The sequence below is a fragment of the Abramis brama genome, assembly GCF_963993115.1.
Source record: "Abramis brama genome assembly, chromosome: 9".
Taxonomy (NCBI): domain Eukaryota; kingdom Metazoa; phylum Chordata; class Actinopteri; order Cypriniformes; family Leuciscidae; genus Abramis; species Abramis brama.
This window is the reverse complement of record NC_139971.1, coordinates 14,363,221-14,380,283: the sequence shown is the minus strand read 5'-3', so window position 1 is coordinate 14,380,283 and position 17,063 is coordinate 14,363,221. Positions and strand designations below refer to the sequence as shown.

Genomic DNA, 17,063 nt, shown 5'->3' with positions numbered 1-17,063 from the left:
ACAATAGTACACGCAACTGTATTTTAATCCCATAGCATTGTATTTTAATTAAATTATTCCTAAATAAATGTAGGATCCAGGACATTCAAATCTACCAGTTGCTGCTTTGTTAAAGCATGGTAAATTCCACATGAAACAGAAGTTGTGATAGTCTTTTGTCCCTATTGTGATGTATATCCGAGTGATATTAACAGCTTCTAAAAAAAAAAAATTGTAGGACGGGAATTGATTTTGTCCATCCAGAATAGATTGGATTATTTGTCATTGCTGCAATCTCGTGAGTGACAAGTTGTCCTCCCCTTGCTCAGGTAAACGTCATCAGAGTTGTTGTTGCAAGATGGAGGGTTAAGTTATTTTGATGAAATATTATAAGGGCACATGTATTATAAAAAAAAAAAAAAAAAAAAGTGCACTGATAATTTATAATAAATACAGCAATATTTAATTAAAAATAAGAATTGTCAATTTTGATTTCATGGTGACTTAAAACAATCTAAAAAATAAAAATACTGCACAAGTATGTGGACAGACAAAATGAGAACACAATCACTTTGATACATATTGGAATTTTATTTATGATACAGAACCATAAGAGGAAGCAATCTTCCAAAATCATTTTGAGGTAAAAGGTGGACAAATTGATAAATACAGACATATCTGTTTATTGGATGATTGGTTAGACGGGGTGGGCCTGGTCCAACAGATCAACATTGTACAGAACTATTTATTTCTTCCAAGCATTGTTTTCATAGTCCCATTTGGCAGAAAAGCCCTCCACAGGGTTGATCCTCATATCCAACATCCTCTGGAGCTCCTTCTGCTTGTGTTCGGGGTCAAAGGTATGTGGGACATCTCCATAAACTAAACGGAAGACAAAGGACATACAATAATTTGATGTTTCCACCTTCAATAACTGTACACAAGTATGATCCGGGATGAGATGATCAACAATACTTTTTATGAGGCATGATAAAGTCAATACAATTTTTTTTTTTTTTTTTACTTACCATACTTCCTCTGCCACAATACAACTAGGCCAGTGAAGCCAATGAAAAAGAAAATTCCTGCAACTACTGATTTCCACTCTCCTGTTCCCTTTTCCATTTCAGCGAAGCTCTCTTTGAAGCTGATACGATACACTGAAATAAAAATGTATGTAATCAATATATTAAAGTAGAAATTCGAAACCAACAAAGAAGTCTTCAAGAATAATTATATCACACACATGCAATCTTTTCCTCTTTGGACAGCACAGCCCAGGATCCCTTCTCTTTTTCCTTCAGAGACTTCTGTTCAGGACTCAGCTGCTGCACAAACTTGATGTCAGGAAGGGGGTTCTCCCGCCGATCAAAGTATGCTGGGAGTGTGTAGTCCTCAACCTTAGCAACTCCTGAGATGACAATTAAAACAATCACAATTCATACAAAGCATTCTTTTAGTTATACCTTTGTTGGTAAAAAAAAAAAATAAATAAAAAAAAAAAATAAAAATAATAATAATAAATATATATATATATATATATATATATATATATATATATATATATATATATATATATATATATATATATATATATATATATATATATATATATATGGGATGTGACGGTAAGGAAATTGTTCCTTACCGGCAATAAAAGAGTTTCCCCCTTTTTTCCACCTTGCTTTTAAATCACCTACGAAGCATGTCCACTGGCGCGAAGCAGAGCAAACTTTTTTCAGTTCATTCCTATGGAAGTTGAGCTTTAAGCTCACAGGAATGAACTGAAAACACTTGCTCTCAACTCAACTCAACTTCCATAGGAATGAATTTAAAACACTCACTCTCCTCCGCTCACTTCGCGCCAGTGAACACGATTGCCCGTACGGCCGTACGCATTTTACTCGAATTAGCAACAATTCGGGGGCGGCATTTGCTTGAATAGTGGGTTCGTTATTATTCTTAATGAAAAACACAAAAGAGTACAATGACAAACTATTTTACAAAAGCACAATGTTTTTTTAATTATTATTATTATTGTGAGTGTACACAAATAAAAATGGACCCTTTACAGTTTCTTACTCTTCTCTATATGACCATAAATGACAGAGTATTTTAAGTTGTTTCCATTGTTATAATGAGACAGAATCATTTGGCATTGAGCCGATTTGTGTCATGGAAGTCCAGTGATTAAATACGCATGTCCTGGAAATGGGAAGCTTCAGGTGCCACTTAGTTACTGTCTCCTAGTAGAAAGGTGAAGTAGGCTCAGAATGTAGATGGCACATTTTGTTTTAGCTCATCTCTCTGTGATTTCTTGAAAAATGTAATATTGAACCTTGTATATCCGCCATTGTAACTGCATGTTAATGAACTCAAGCGTAAAGTCTAACTAATTCCTGCACAAGTTTTATTTTTTATTATTCAATTTATTTTGTACTTTTATAACACAAGAGATGCTTTTCAGTTTTCTAGCTAATTGTGACCAAATACCTTTTGTTTTTTATCAGCCCTACAAAAAAAAAAAAACCTATGCAAGACTGCAATTCTGTTTACACTAAAGGAGGCTGTACTGTACCAACTACCTCAGAGGGGACTAAATGCCACTAGGTGGAACAAACTGTAATTTGCACAACTGTATGTTCAAAACAAATGAAAAGAACCCTAGCATTTTGGATTTGTTGCTTTTTTCTGTTGTACCAAACTCGTATCGAACAGTGACCCCAAAACCGAGGTACGTACCGAACTGTGACTTCTATGTACCATTACACCCTATATATATATATATATATATATATATATATATATATATATATATATATATATATATATATATATATATATATATATATACATATATATACATATATATACATATATACATATATACACATATACACACTGCTCAAAAAAATAAAGGGAACACTTTTTAATCAGAGAATAGCATCAAGTCAGTTAAACTCCTGGGATATTGATCTGGGGCCGTATTCACAAAGCATTTTATCTTACCACTAGGAGTACTCCTAAATCGCACTAAAAGATTTTAGCTAGGAGTTTTCTCTTAAAAGTTATTCACAACGCCTTTCAGACCTACTCTTAGTAAAGAATAATGACAACTCCTAAACTAAGAGTCTTCGTTGCTATGGATGACGTCATTACTCATGCACGAGCTTGACTGAAGTGACCACCTTGATTGGCTGATGATTGTAACGCGGGAATGATTCCAAACATCACCCCTATGATGATGAGTGACAGGTCTGAGAATGCGTGCGCTACACAAGTAGTGCGAAGGACGGAAGATGATGAATAACTGAATAAATAGCCTAAATGAATAAAGAGTAAGGCAAAACAAATAGCCTAGTAGCCTAATGAAACATATGGATTGATGCAATATCTTTGCAACATTATTGAATTAATCTGTCACTATATGCCTCTGCCTACGTTTGCAAAGAGAAGAACATTTTAATTTGATTCACAATGAAACGTTACAATTAATTTACATGCAATGAGTAGCCTAGTTTTGGTTGTTGTTGGTGGCGTTATTGCATCCATAGTTATGCCTACAATGCAAAATTGTTCCCTCGCGATCGGAAGCTCCTGTAGCCGCCGCATACGCATTTCAAAACATCGCAACGTGAAATACCACGAAAAGCGGTTTGTGAATAGGTCATAGTGAGTTAGGAGTCCTCTCTACTTCTTTTAAGCTGTCCCAGGCTTAGGTGCTACTTTTAGGGCTAAAATGCTTCATGAATTACTCTTAGTCAAAAAAATTTGGAGTCCTAAAGTTACGAGTGACACGCCCATTATTTTTAGGAGTTGCTCCTAAATTCGCCAGTTAGGAGCTACTTTTAGCCTTAAAATTCTTTGTGAATACGGCCCCTGGTCAGTTAAGTAACAGAGGGGGTTGGTAATCAGTTTCAGCTGCTTTAGTGTTAATGAAATTAACAGCAGGTGCACTAGATGGGCAACAGTGAGACAACCCCCAAAACAGGAATGGTTTTACAGGTGGAGGCCACTGACATTTTTTCCCTACTCATCTTTTCAGACTGTTTTTCACCAGTTTTGCATTTGGCTAGGGTCAGTGTCACTACTGGTAGCATGAGGCGATACCTGGACCCTACAGAGGTTGCGCAGGCAGTCCAGCTCCTTCAGGATGGCTCATCAATACGTGCCATTGCCAGAAGGTTTGCTGTGTCTCCCAGCACAGTCTCAAGAGCATGGAGGAGATTCCAGGAAGACAGACAGCTACTCTAGGAGAGCTGGACAGGGCCGTAGAAGGTCCTTAACCCATCAGCAGGACCGGTATCTGCTCCTTTGTGCGAGGAGGAACATGATGAGCACTGCCAGAACCCTACAAAATGACCTCCATCAGGCCACTGGTGTGAATGTCTCTGACCAAACAATCAGAAACAGACTTCATGAGGGTGGCCTGAGGGCCCGACGTCTTCTAGTGGGCCCTGTGCTCACTGCCCAGCACCAGGGAGCTCGATTGGCATTTCCCATTGAACACCAGAATTGGCAGGTCCGCCACTGGTGCCCTGTGGTTTTCACAAATGAGAGCAGGTTCACCCTGAGCACGTGACAGACAGGAAAGGGTCTGGAGAAGCCGTGGAGAATGTTATGCTGCCTGTAACATCGTTCAGCATGACCGGTTTGGTGGTGGGTCAGTGAGGGTCTGGGGAGGCATATCCATGGAGGGATGCACAGACCTCTGCAGGCTAGACAATGGCACCCTGACTGCCATTAGGTATCGGGATGAAATCCTTGGATCCATTGTCAGACCCTATGCTGGTGCAGTGGGTCCTGGGTTCCTCCTGGTGCACAACAATGCCCGGCCTCATGTGGCGAGAGCATGCAGGCAGTTCCTCGAGGATGAAGGAATGATACCATTGAAGGACCACCACGCTCACCTGACTTACATCCAATAGAACACCTCTGGGACATTGTGTTTCGGTCCATCTGACATCACCTGGTTGCACCTCAGACTGTCCAGGAGCTCAGTGATGCGCTGGTCCAGATCTGGGAGGAAATACCCCAGGACACCATCCGTCGTCTCAGTAGGAGCATGTCCCGACGTTGTCAGGCATGCATACAAGCACGTGGGGGCCATACAAACTACTGAGAACCATTTTGAGTTGCTGCAATGAAATTTCAGCAAAATTGACAAGCCTGCTGCATCATTTTTTCACTTAGATTTCCGGGGTGTCTTTGAATTCAATCCTCTGTAGGTTGATTATTTTCATTTCCATCAAACGATGTGGCATCCTTTCGTTCATAACACATTACCCAGTCCATATTAGTATAGATATCCAGCATGATATTTTTCCCCATTGAGATCTGATGTGTTTTCAAAGTGTTCCTTTAATTTTTTTGAGCAGTACTGGATATCTATACTAATATGAACTGGGTAATGTGTTATGAACAAAAGGATGCCACATCGTTTGATGGAAATGAAAATAATCAACCTACAGAGGATTGAATTCAAAGACACCCCGGAAATCTAAGTGAAAAAATGATGCAGCAGGCTTGTCAATTTTGCTGAAATTTCATTGCAGCAACTCAAAATGGTTCTCAGTAGTTTGTATGGCCCCCACGTGCTTGTATGCATGCCTGACAACGTCGGGACATGCTCATACTGAGACGACGGATCGTGTCCTGGGGTATTTCCTCCCAGATCTGGACCAGCGCATCACTGAGCTCCTGGACAGTCTGAGGTGCAACCAGGTGATGTCAGATGGACCGAAACACAATGTCCCAGAGGTGTTCTATTGGATGTAGGTCAGGTGAGCGTGGTGGCCCTTCAATGGTATCATTCCTTCATCCTCGAGGAACTGCCTGCATGCTCTCGCCACATGAGGCCGGGCATTGTTGTGCACCAGGAGGAACCCAGGACCCACTGCACCAGCATAGGGTCTGACAATGATCCAAGGATTTCATCCCGATACCTAATGGCAGTCAGGGTGCCATTGTCTAGCCTGCAGAGGTCTGTGCGTCCCTCCATGGATATGCCTCCCCAGACCCTCACTGACCCACCACCAAACCGGTCATGCTGAACGATGTTACAGGCAGCATAACATTCTCCACGGCTTCTCCAGACCCTTTCCTGTCTGTCACGTGCTCAGGGTGAACCTGCTCTCATTTGTGAAAACCACAGGGCACCAGTGGCGGACCTGCCAATTCTGGTGTTCAATGGGAAATGCCAATCGAGCTCCCTGGTGCTGGGCAGTGAGCACAGGGCCCACTAGAAGACGTCGGGCCCTCAGGCCACCCTCATGAAGTCTGTTTCTGATTGTTTGGTCAGAGACATTCACACCAGTGGCCTGCTGGAGGTCATTTTGTAGGGTTCTGGCAGTGCTCATCATGTTCCTCCTCGCACAAAGGAGCAGATACCGGTCCTGCTGATGGGTTAAGGACCTTCTACCGCCCTGTCCAGCTCTCCTAGAGTAGCTGTGTCTGTCTTCCTGGAATCTCCTCCATGCTCTTGAGACTGTGCTGGGAGACACAGTAAACCTTCTGGCAATGGCACGTATTGATGAGCCATCCTGAAGGAGCTGGACTGCCTGCGCAACCTCTGTAGGGTCCAGGTATCGCCTCATGCTACCAGTAGTGACACTGACCCTAGCCAAATGCAAAACTGGTGAAAAACAGTCTGAAAAGATGAGTAGGGAAAAAATGTCAGTGGCCTCCACCTGTAAAACCATTCCTGTTTTGGGGGTTGTCTCACTGTTGCCCATCTAGTGCACCTGCTGTTAATTTCATTAACACTAAAGCAGCTGAAACTGATTACCAACCCCCTCTGTTACTTAACTGACCAAATCAATATCCCAGGAGTTTAACTGACTTGATGCTATTCTCTGATTAAAAAGTGTTCCCTTTATTTTTTTGAGCAGTGTATATATATATATATAGTTAGCCTCATAGCATAATTGCCTAAGTCATTTTTTAATTAATTATTTCTTAGGCAATTATGCTATGAGGCTATACAGTGAGGAAAATAAGTATTTGAACACCCTGCTATTTTCCAAGTTCTCCCACTTGGAAATCATGGAGGGGTCTGAAATTGTCATCGTAGGTGCATGTCCACTGTGAGAGACAATCTAAAAAAAAAATCCAGAAATCACAATATATGATTTTTTAACTATTTATTTGTATGATACAGCGGCAAATAAGTATTTGAACACCTGAGAAAATCAATGTTAATATTTGGTACAGTAGCCTTTGTTTGCAATTACAGAGGTCAAACGTTTCCTGTAGTTTTTCACCAGGTTTGCACACACTGCAGGAGGGATTTTGGCCCACTCCTCCACACAGATCTTCTCTAGATCAGTCAGGTTTCTGGGCTCTCGCTGAGAAACACGGAGTTTGAGCTCCCTCCAAAGATTCTCTATTGGGTTTAGGTCTGGAGACTGGCTAGGCCACGCCAGAACCTTGATATGCTTCTTACAGAGCCACTCCTTGGTTATCCTGGCTGTGTGCTTCGGGTCATTGTCATGTTGGAAGACCCAGCCTCGACCCATCTTCAATGCTCTAACTGAGGGAAGGAGGTTGTTCCCCAAAATCTCGCAATACATGGCCCCGGTCATCCTCTCCTTAATACAGTGCAGTCGCCCTGTCCCATGTGCAGAAAAACACCCCCAAAGCATGATGCTACCACCCCCATGCTTCACAGTAGGGATGGTGTTCTTGGGATGGTACTCATCATTCTTCTTCCTCCAAACACGTTTAGTGGAATTATGACCAAAAAGTTCTATTTTGGTCTCATCTGACCACATGACTTTCTCCCATGACTCCTCTGGATCATCCAAATGGTCATTGGCAAACTTAAGACGGGCCTTGACATGTGCTGGTTTAAGCAGGGGAACCTTCCGTGCCATGCATGATTTCAAACCATGACGTCTTAGTGTATTACCAACAGTAACCTTGGAAACGGTGGTCCCAGCTCTTTTCAGGTCATTGACCAGCTCCTCCCGTGTAGTTCTGGGCTGATTTCTCACCTTTCTTAGGATCATTGAGACCCCACGAGGTGAGATCTTGCATGGAGCCCCAGTCCGAGGGAGATTGACAGTCATGTTTAGCTTCTTCCATTTTCTAATGATTGCTCCAACAGTGGACCTTTTTTCACCAAGCTGCTTGGCAATTTCCCCGTAGCCCTTTCCAGCCTTGTGGAGGTGTACAATTTTGTCTCTAGTGTCTTTGGACAGCTCTTTGGTCTTGGCCATGTTAGTAGTTGGATTCTTACTGATTGTATGGGGTGGACAGGTGTCTTTATGCAGCTAACGACCTCAAACAGGTGCATCTAATTTAGGATAATAAATAGAGTGGAGGTGGACATTTTAAAGGCAGACTAACAGGTCTTTGAGGGTCAGAATTCTAGCTGATAGACAGGTGTTCAAATACTTATTTGCAGCTGTATCATACAAATAAATAATATATTGTGATTTCTGGATTTTTTTTTTTTAGATTATGTCTCTCACAGTGGACATGCACCTACGATGACAATTTCAGACCCCTCCATGATTTCCAAGTGGGAGAACTTGCAAAATGGCAGGGTGTTCAAATACTTATTTTCCTCACTGTATATATATATATATATATTAGGGGTGGAGCCGAACCCGAATACGGTATTCGGAAAGGCACAAATAATGTGTTTTTTCCGAATACTTATTTCGAACAAATACTTTAAAAATATTTGTATTCGGGAACAAGAAAAACTTTATATCAAAAATCTGCGTTTCCTCATGAGACATGGCGACCGGCGGCGCTGCTGATGTGGTGGCTGTAAATCCACTTGCTGATAAGAAAAGAAATATTTTGGATTAGGCTAATGTCACGTTGTCATAAGGGGCCGTTCACATAGCGCGTTTTCTGCGCGTGCAGATTTCAAATGTAGGCGCGTGTTTTTCCAGGCGCGTCTATGTCGACGGTTGCATAGCAACGACAGACGCCACGAGAGAGCTTGTGGAAAGGAGAAAGCGGTGCGAACTGCGCTCTCCATGATGACGAGGAAGTATCAGCAAATAATTAATTAATTTCTAGCCCTTGCATTAGCTTTAGATATATTTATGGAGATGAGAAATGAAATAAAAAGCCGTCATTAATATCAGTCCGTCAGAAAAGCAGTTCTAGGCTTATTCTTGGCTGGATAAGTCTTAGCAGGTTTAAAAAGCCCTTTTAAAATTAAATATGAATGCAGTTTTGGATTAAATAAAAGTACAGTCAAGTCAAATAAAACACGTTTTATCTCCTGTATAGTTTGGTAACACTACAATAAGATACCATTCATTAACATTACTTAATGCGTTATCTACAACAACACATTGAGTGAACAATATATTTTTACAACATCAATTAATGTTTGTGAATGTTATTTAATACAAACACACTGGTCATGTTTGTTCACTTCATTCATTGTGCATTAAATAATGTTAACATAAATAATGTTAACATAAATAATGTTAACTTTCGATTTTAAAAATGTATTTTAAAAATTAACCCCAAGGAGAATAATTGCGACAGTATATAACTTATTTATTGTTAGGTCATTTTATCTAATGTAGATAATAAAATAATACTACAGTTTCTATCTTTGTAACCGTGATATAATCTTTAATATATCTAAATTTAATCTAAATTAAGCTTTGATACCGAAATTGGTACCGAGAACCGTGGATTTTCACTGGTATTGGTACCGAATACTGAAATTTTGGTACCGTGACAACACTAGTAGCTCTGTTAGCTCGGTAATTTAGACAATAGGCTGTTGACAGAGTAACGTTAACATAGGTAATGGTTGTTATGTTATTTTCTTTTCAATGACATTCCTTGTTACATGTTCATTGCTGGATTTATGGAAAAACATCAACCAATATTGCATATCCATAATTATTATAATGGATATAATTAAAGAATACTTGCACTATAACGTAAATTAGAAGTGTAACGCAAAAAAACTGGATTTTTACACCTATTTTGAATTTTACTCGAATACAAATACAAATACAAATACTTTTCCCCCCTCAACAAATACAAATACAGATACAAAAACCGGCTGCTTTGCACACCCCTAATATATATATATATATATATATATATATATATATATATATATATATATATATGTACCAGCTGAGGCAAGTGGTACGGTTTGCATGCAACTTACCATGCCCACCACGAAGGCAGATGGAAGTGGATAAGGCCCGTTTACCAACAAGACGAAGTGCTCTGGTTGCCAACATTCTGTGTGAGAGCAACGACACAAAAAGTTAATGAGAAACTACTATTCTTCTTTCTAGAGAATCACAACTAAAAAATAAACATTAAATAACTTCTTTAAAAGGAAACAAATTTAACAAAACAAAAAAAATATTCTACACCAGTTACCAGTATGATCTGTATTTAAACTCATATTATGTGTACATTGTTGATGCATGTGTTTGTGGTCTCCTGAGAAACATTAAAAATGATGTGATAAGTCGTTCACAAATTAAAAAAAACTGACAGGTCAATATTTTGTATTAAGCATATAGTACTAACATATAAATACAACGGTATATGAATATGCTATACAAGTAGTTTGATTTTTTTTTTTTTTTTCACTTCACCATGGTACCGCCACACAATTTATACCTTAAAAAAGGTAAGGGAGCACATACTAGGCTACATGTACATGGCCCGATTTGTCATGACACCGGCTAACTAACATTACAAGGTCATATCTTTATAAGAAGTTTTTAAACAAAATAAGCATTACATTTAACACTATAATGCACATAATAAATCAATGAACACCGTGAGTGTGTAACCTAAAGTCTATTTTAATCTGTTTTAATACCGTGCTGGATAGATTAGGACACATGTACCGGTCTACTGCTAATGCTAAAATATAGCACCAGTCACCATCCGCAGTAACCTCAATGTCACTACCACAATTTCAAAAATTCTCAATCGCTCGCTCGACACACAAAGCAAAATAAACAAAGCTTTACTGATTCTGACATTGAAGAAACCACGGCTATCAAGATAAATCCGCAAAAAATAAAAATAATTATGTCTCACAGACCTAGCGCCTCCGTTTGTCGCTCGCTCAGGGTAGGATAAAGGAAGTGAGTCAGAGTCAGAGAGTGAGTGACGCGAACAGGAAATAGATGGGCAGATCATTATGGATGACGGATTGTTCAAATGTTCAAATCATATATTTTACATCATATTGTGTTTTATATATTGTTGTGCATACAAAAAATGTATATAAAACGTGTATGAATAAAAATAAAAATAATTGCTTACATTAAGATTATTACAGTTCCCTTCTCTGAAACCGACCTATTCATTTTAGAGCAACGCCATGACAGGTATTTTTGCAGTGTTTCAGCAGATCAATCCAAAAACACATCAAAAAACATATTAAACTGCTGAAGAGATGTATGTCTATTCCTCACAGCCTCGCTTTCATTCACGTAAAAATGGTGCTGCTGTGAATAAGGTTGCGTCTCATTAGGCTATTTATGTCTCTATAAGCTGCTGTAGGCCTACATAAGCCGTCCGTCATATAGGAACAGTCAAATCAGATCTGTGACTACTCGAGAGCAGGTTGACTGTGCGTCTGCTACCTAATTATTCACATATCTACAATAGACGTTAGAAGACAACAGCATTTAGTTTATCATTAATGTGATAGGCTAATTCCTCATACTGCATATTGAGTTATACAAACACAAAGCACTTTCTCGCCTCTGAAAGGTTATACCAATTCGTCTGGGATTTTATACCTTGGTGGTTTTTACAGCCATATAGACTGCACAATTCTGTGACATTTCTGATGGCAGTTCATTGATTTTAGTGTGAGTGATGTACAGCACCATACAACCCCAAAACAAATTCTTTGAGATGTGAACAGATATAATTCGTTACATTTACATTTGTTACATTCGACGACATATTGCTCCAGAACACCCAACACACACCAGCTTATTGGTGGAGTGGAGACCGACTGATGAAGCCAATCAGTATATAGGGATGATTAGGAGGCCATGATGGACAGAGGCCAATGGGCAAATTTGGCCAGGATGCCGGTGTTAAACCCCTACTCTTTTTTCCGATGGACATACTGGAATTTTTTAATGACTACAGAGAGTCAGGACCTCGGTTTAACGTCTCATCCGAAGGATGGTGCTCTTTGACAGTATAGTGTCCCCATCACTATACTGGGGCGTTAGGACCCACACACCACAGGGATAGCACCCCCTGCTGGCCTCACTAACACCTCTACCAGCAGCAACCTGGATTTCTCAGGAGGTCTCCCATTCAGGTACTGACCAGGCTCAGCCCTGCTTACCGTAGCTTCAGTAGGCAACCAGTCTTGGGCTACATGGTGATATAGCTACTGGCTGGATATGTATAGGCTGCACATTACTTAAAACACTAAAAGCACTCATATATTTTATCAAGAAGTGGAAACTTAAACAAAGAGTCCAACTCAAGCAAAACACAGAAACAGATCAAATGTAACATAAAGCCCCTTTTTAAAGCCTTTTTAAAAGAGAAAGAAATCACCTTGAAAAACTGATGTGGAAGATGTGGAAATAAATTTCCTTAGGGAATTAAGGAAAGGAAATGAGTGGGAATTTATTGTAGTGCAGATATGGACAAGTGAGGGAAGTGTGAAAATAATTAACTTCTACAATCCTTGTAGGCAGTTGGAGATTGGGCACCTGGAAGACATTTGGGGAGATTTAAGTGGAAAAGTTATTTGGTGTAAGGATTTTAATGCACATAGCATAGTATGAGGAATTAAGGATGACAATAATGGGAACATTGTGGAAGAATTTATGGAAGAGAAAGAACTAGTTTGTTTAAATTATGGAACTGGTACAAGGATAGACATAGCAAGGGGAACAGAGTCTACAGTAGACATTACGCTAGCTACAGTAGCAATTGCTAAGAAATGCAGGTGGGAAGTAAGGAAAGAAATAACTATGGGAAGTGATCATTATCCTATAATAATTCATACAGAGATGGAATTGATTGTAGAAAAGGTAATGAGGGAGGGGAGATGGAAGTTGGAAGAAGCTGACTGGGAGAAGTTTAGTGAAATCAGTGAGAGCTGGTTGACGCGGGTTAGAAATGATCAAAATGTTGAGGAATTAAGTATAGAGATAAATAACATTATTATACAGGCAGCAACAGAGGCTCCAAAATTGGATTCCAAAATCCAAACCTTGTAAGTTAAAGCAACACTAAGTAACATTTTTTACCTTAAAATAATGTTTCCAAAATCGTATCAGTGGTTCATCAAGTCGTAACAGGGTGAAAGGCACTTCTGGATTCGCTTTGCAGCCCTATATCTGCTATAACCACACTATGCAAGTTTGCCAAACCGGGTCGCGTTTCTGTAGTTCAAATGAGACATAAGAAAACTACAAATTTGACTTGCTTTACGTCAAGCGTTACAATAGTCATTATCTAGTTTTTCTTCATTTCTGATGTCGCAATACATCATACTTTCATGAAATCATGCAACATACTCTACCTTGTCAGTGGACATCGTTCATTCCAAAGCCGGTGCTGGATAAACAGCGAGTGAGCATGCGACAGTCAGCTGCGGGCGGCGAAATTATTTACGACAGCGGTAATGGACAATTCCGGTTCTAGCCTGTAGGGAGACCGAAGAGGAAAAGTTCCTTAGTGTTGCTTTAAATAAATAAATAAAAATAAAATTGTACCATGGTGGACAAAGGAGTGTGGTGAGGCAATAAGGAAAATAAATCTTTTTAAAGATTTGAAAAAGACACATAATTTTCAAAATCTAATTGAGTATAAGAGATTACAGGCAATAGTGAGGCAAACAGTTAGGAGAAGTAAAAAAATATATATATATATTGGAAAATATTATGTGACTCAATTGGGAGGACAACACCTGTGGAGAAAGTCTGGGGAACAATAAAAAGAATGAGAGGATGTGGGAAAGAATATGGTTACCCAGCAACGAAGGAAGGCCAAAATATTGTTACTAGTAGTGAAGATAAAGCGGAACTAATAGCAAAGACACTAGTAAAAGTACATAGTTCTGAAAACCTTAATCAAGAGGAAAGAAGAGGAAGGGAAGTCACTAGTGCAAGATATAGGAGTATCATTCAAGAAGATGATTGTGAGGATGGTAATGTAATAAATTGTTTATTTACAATAGCTGAGCTTAAAGGGATAGTTCGCCCAAAAATGATATTTAAGCCATGATTTACTCACCCTCAAGCCGTTCGAGATGCATATGTCAATCTTTTTTCAGACGAACACATTTTCAGTTATTTTAGAAAATGTCTTAGATCTTGGTTATAATGTGAAGCAATGGGGTCCAGCTGATTCAAGTCGCAAAATGTGCATGCATCCTTCACAAAAATAATCCATCCGGCTCCAGGGGGATAAACGAAGGCCTTCTGAGGGTAATCCGTGCAGTTTTGTCGTAAAAATATACATATTTAAAACTTTATAAATGAAAATAACTGGCTTCCGGTGGCGGTCGGTGCGCGTTCATGGAGATGGTTGCTGGCTTATGAAGCCAGTTATTTCCGTTTACACCAGAAGCCAGTTATTTTCGTTTATAAAGTTTTAAATATGTATATTTTTACGACAAAACCGCACGGATTACCCTCAGAAGGCCTTCGTTTATCCCCCTGGAGCCGGATGGATTATTTTTGTGAAGGATGCATGCACATTTTGCGACTTGAATCAGCTGGACCCCATTGCTTCACATTATAACCACTGAAAGGTCTAAGACATTTTCTAAAATAACTGAAAATGTGTTCGTCTGAAAAAAGATTGACATATGCATCTCGAACGGCTTGAGGGTGAGTAAATCATGGCTTAAATATCATTTTTGGGCGAACTATCCCTTTAAGAACGCTCTAAGGAAACTGGGTAAGTCAAATCCAGGAAGGGATAATATATGCTATGTCATGCTGAAACAACTTAGTGACAAAGGGTATGGGGTATTTAAGTGGTGTTAAATTTGTTTAATAAGGTATGGCAAGAAGGCACTATTCCAAGAAGTTGGAAAGAATCTATTATCATTCTTATAAGGAAACCAGGGAAAGATCCAACACTACCTGAAAGCTATAGACCAATTGCCCTGACCTCTCAGATGGGAAAACCAATGGAAATTTGTCAATGATAGGATGGTATATTATCTGGAGATCAGAGGTTTGATAAACAAATTATCAGAGTGGGTTTAGAAGAGGAAGGGGAACAATGGATCCTATGGTGTGTTTGGAGTATGACATAAGGAGGGCGCAGACAAATAAAGAAACAGTACTGGTTATATTTTTTTGATATATAAAAGGCCTATGACATGCTGTGGAAGAAAGGACTGCTTATCAATTTGAAACTAGTGGGAATAAAAGGAAGAGTTTTTAACTGGTGTAAGGATTTCAGCAAGCAATACATAACATTGAAAAGTGGGCATTTGAATGGGGATTTAGATTCTCAGTGGATAAATCAAAGACCATGTTTTTTGAGAGGAAGAAAATATGTCAAGTCAAGTCAAGTAAAGTCATCTTCATTTATATAGCGCTTTTAACTATGTAGATTGTTTCAAAGCAGCTTTACAGAGATAAACGTATAATTTAAGGTAACAGAGATTGTTTTGGCTTTATAGCGGTTCTTTAATAAAGTTATTTTCCAGTTAAAGTTAGTTTTGTTTGATTTGCTTCCGTAGCAACAATCATTTTTTATTAAATTAGGGGCCGCTAAGACGACACCATTCTCTCTACACAGACTTTAAACGTGAACCTGTGATAAACGCTGATGGCGTTCACATGCGCATTAAGAATTGGTTCTATAGTTATGTGCGTTTGAATATATGTGCGCAGGTTTGTAATTCCCTACAAACCAAGCCTAAACAAAGTACTGGTCTTTCCTTATAAATCTTGATACAGAATTTTATTTTATTTTGTCACTTCGGGGTAGGTACGCGAAACGAATTTTCCCGACAACGCTTTATCTGTAGAGTGGTAAAGGGATCCTCCATAGGGAGAGACTAGTTGACCATTCTTCTCATGATGTAACGAGTACATCAGGATTTATGGAAAGTGTTCCCGGTTCCGGCTGACCTAATCTATGTAGCCTAACATTGAATTATAGAAGTCTATAATGTATGTGAATGCTAGGTCAAAGAGATGTGTCTTTAATCTAGCTTTGAACTGACAGAGTGTATCTGCTTCCCGGAAAATGGTAGGAAGACTGTTCCAAAGTTTTGGTGCTAAATAGAAGAAGGATCTACCGCCAGCAGTCAATTTTGATATTCTAGGTAGCCTATTATCAACTGGCCGGAATTTTGAGATTGCAATAGACGTGAAAGACTATAATGCGTTAAGATGTCCAGAGTTAAAGCTTAGTGTGTATGGGAAAGAACTGGAAAGAGTAGACTGTTTTAAATATTTAGGTCTTTGGTTTGATAAGATGCTTACATGGGTAAGTCATGTCCAAAAAGTAGTGGGTAAGTGTAAGAGGGTCTTAAATGTTATGAGATGTTTGAGGGGAGTGGAGTGGGGTGCAAGTAGACCAGCTATGAAACCTATTTATAGGATTAATAAGATCAGTGTTTGATTATGGATCTGCTATGGGTCTGCTTCTGCAACTCAAATAACTTAAATAAACTGGATTTGATACAGTATCAGGCTTTGAGATTATGTAGTGAGGCATATACGAACAGTTGGCTCTAGTTTATTGGGCAAATTTGAAGGGTCATAAAGAGGATCATCCTAGTCAGAAGGTTCTAATGCCCTGTCAAGAGAAGGAGAAAAAACAGAGCTCAAGTTTTGGTTGGACAATAAAGTATATTGCTAGAGAAATGGAAGTTACTGTGTTAAGTGTACGTCCAATGGTAGCATTTTTGAGTGTTCCTCCTTGGATGTTTGAAGAGGTAGCAATAGATCTAACACTATACTGGAAGAAAGAGAGAATGGGATTACCATAGATAACTGTACATTTGAAATGTATGTGGGAGGAAAATATGGAAATAATATTCAGGTATATACAGATGCATCAAAAATAAACAAGAGAGTAGCATATGCAATCCCTGAATTAAAACTGATTAA

The 17,063-nt window shown here is 39.1% G+C and overlaps 1 protein-coding gene across 1 annotated transcript; it reads right to left on the bottom strand.

The window, feature by feature from the left end:
• Positions 1-550: 550 nt before the first annotated feature.
• Positions 551-11,430, bottom strand: cox4i1 (cytochrome c oxidase subunit 4I1). Its single transcript, XM_084124103.1, has 5 exons — positions 11,039-11,430; positions 10,139-10,215; positions 1,226-1,390; positions 1,008-1,139; positions 551-861 (listed from the first exon to the last, which is right to left on the bottom strand). The coding sequence occupies exons 1-5, from the start codon at positions 11,134-11,136 to the stop codon at positions 725-727; spliced, it is 609 nt and encodes a 202-aa protein (XP_083980229.1). The 5' UTR covers positions 11,137-11,430; the 3' UTR covers positions 551-724.
• Between the last annotated feature and the right edge of the window lie 5,633 nt (positions 11,431-17,063).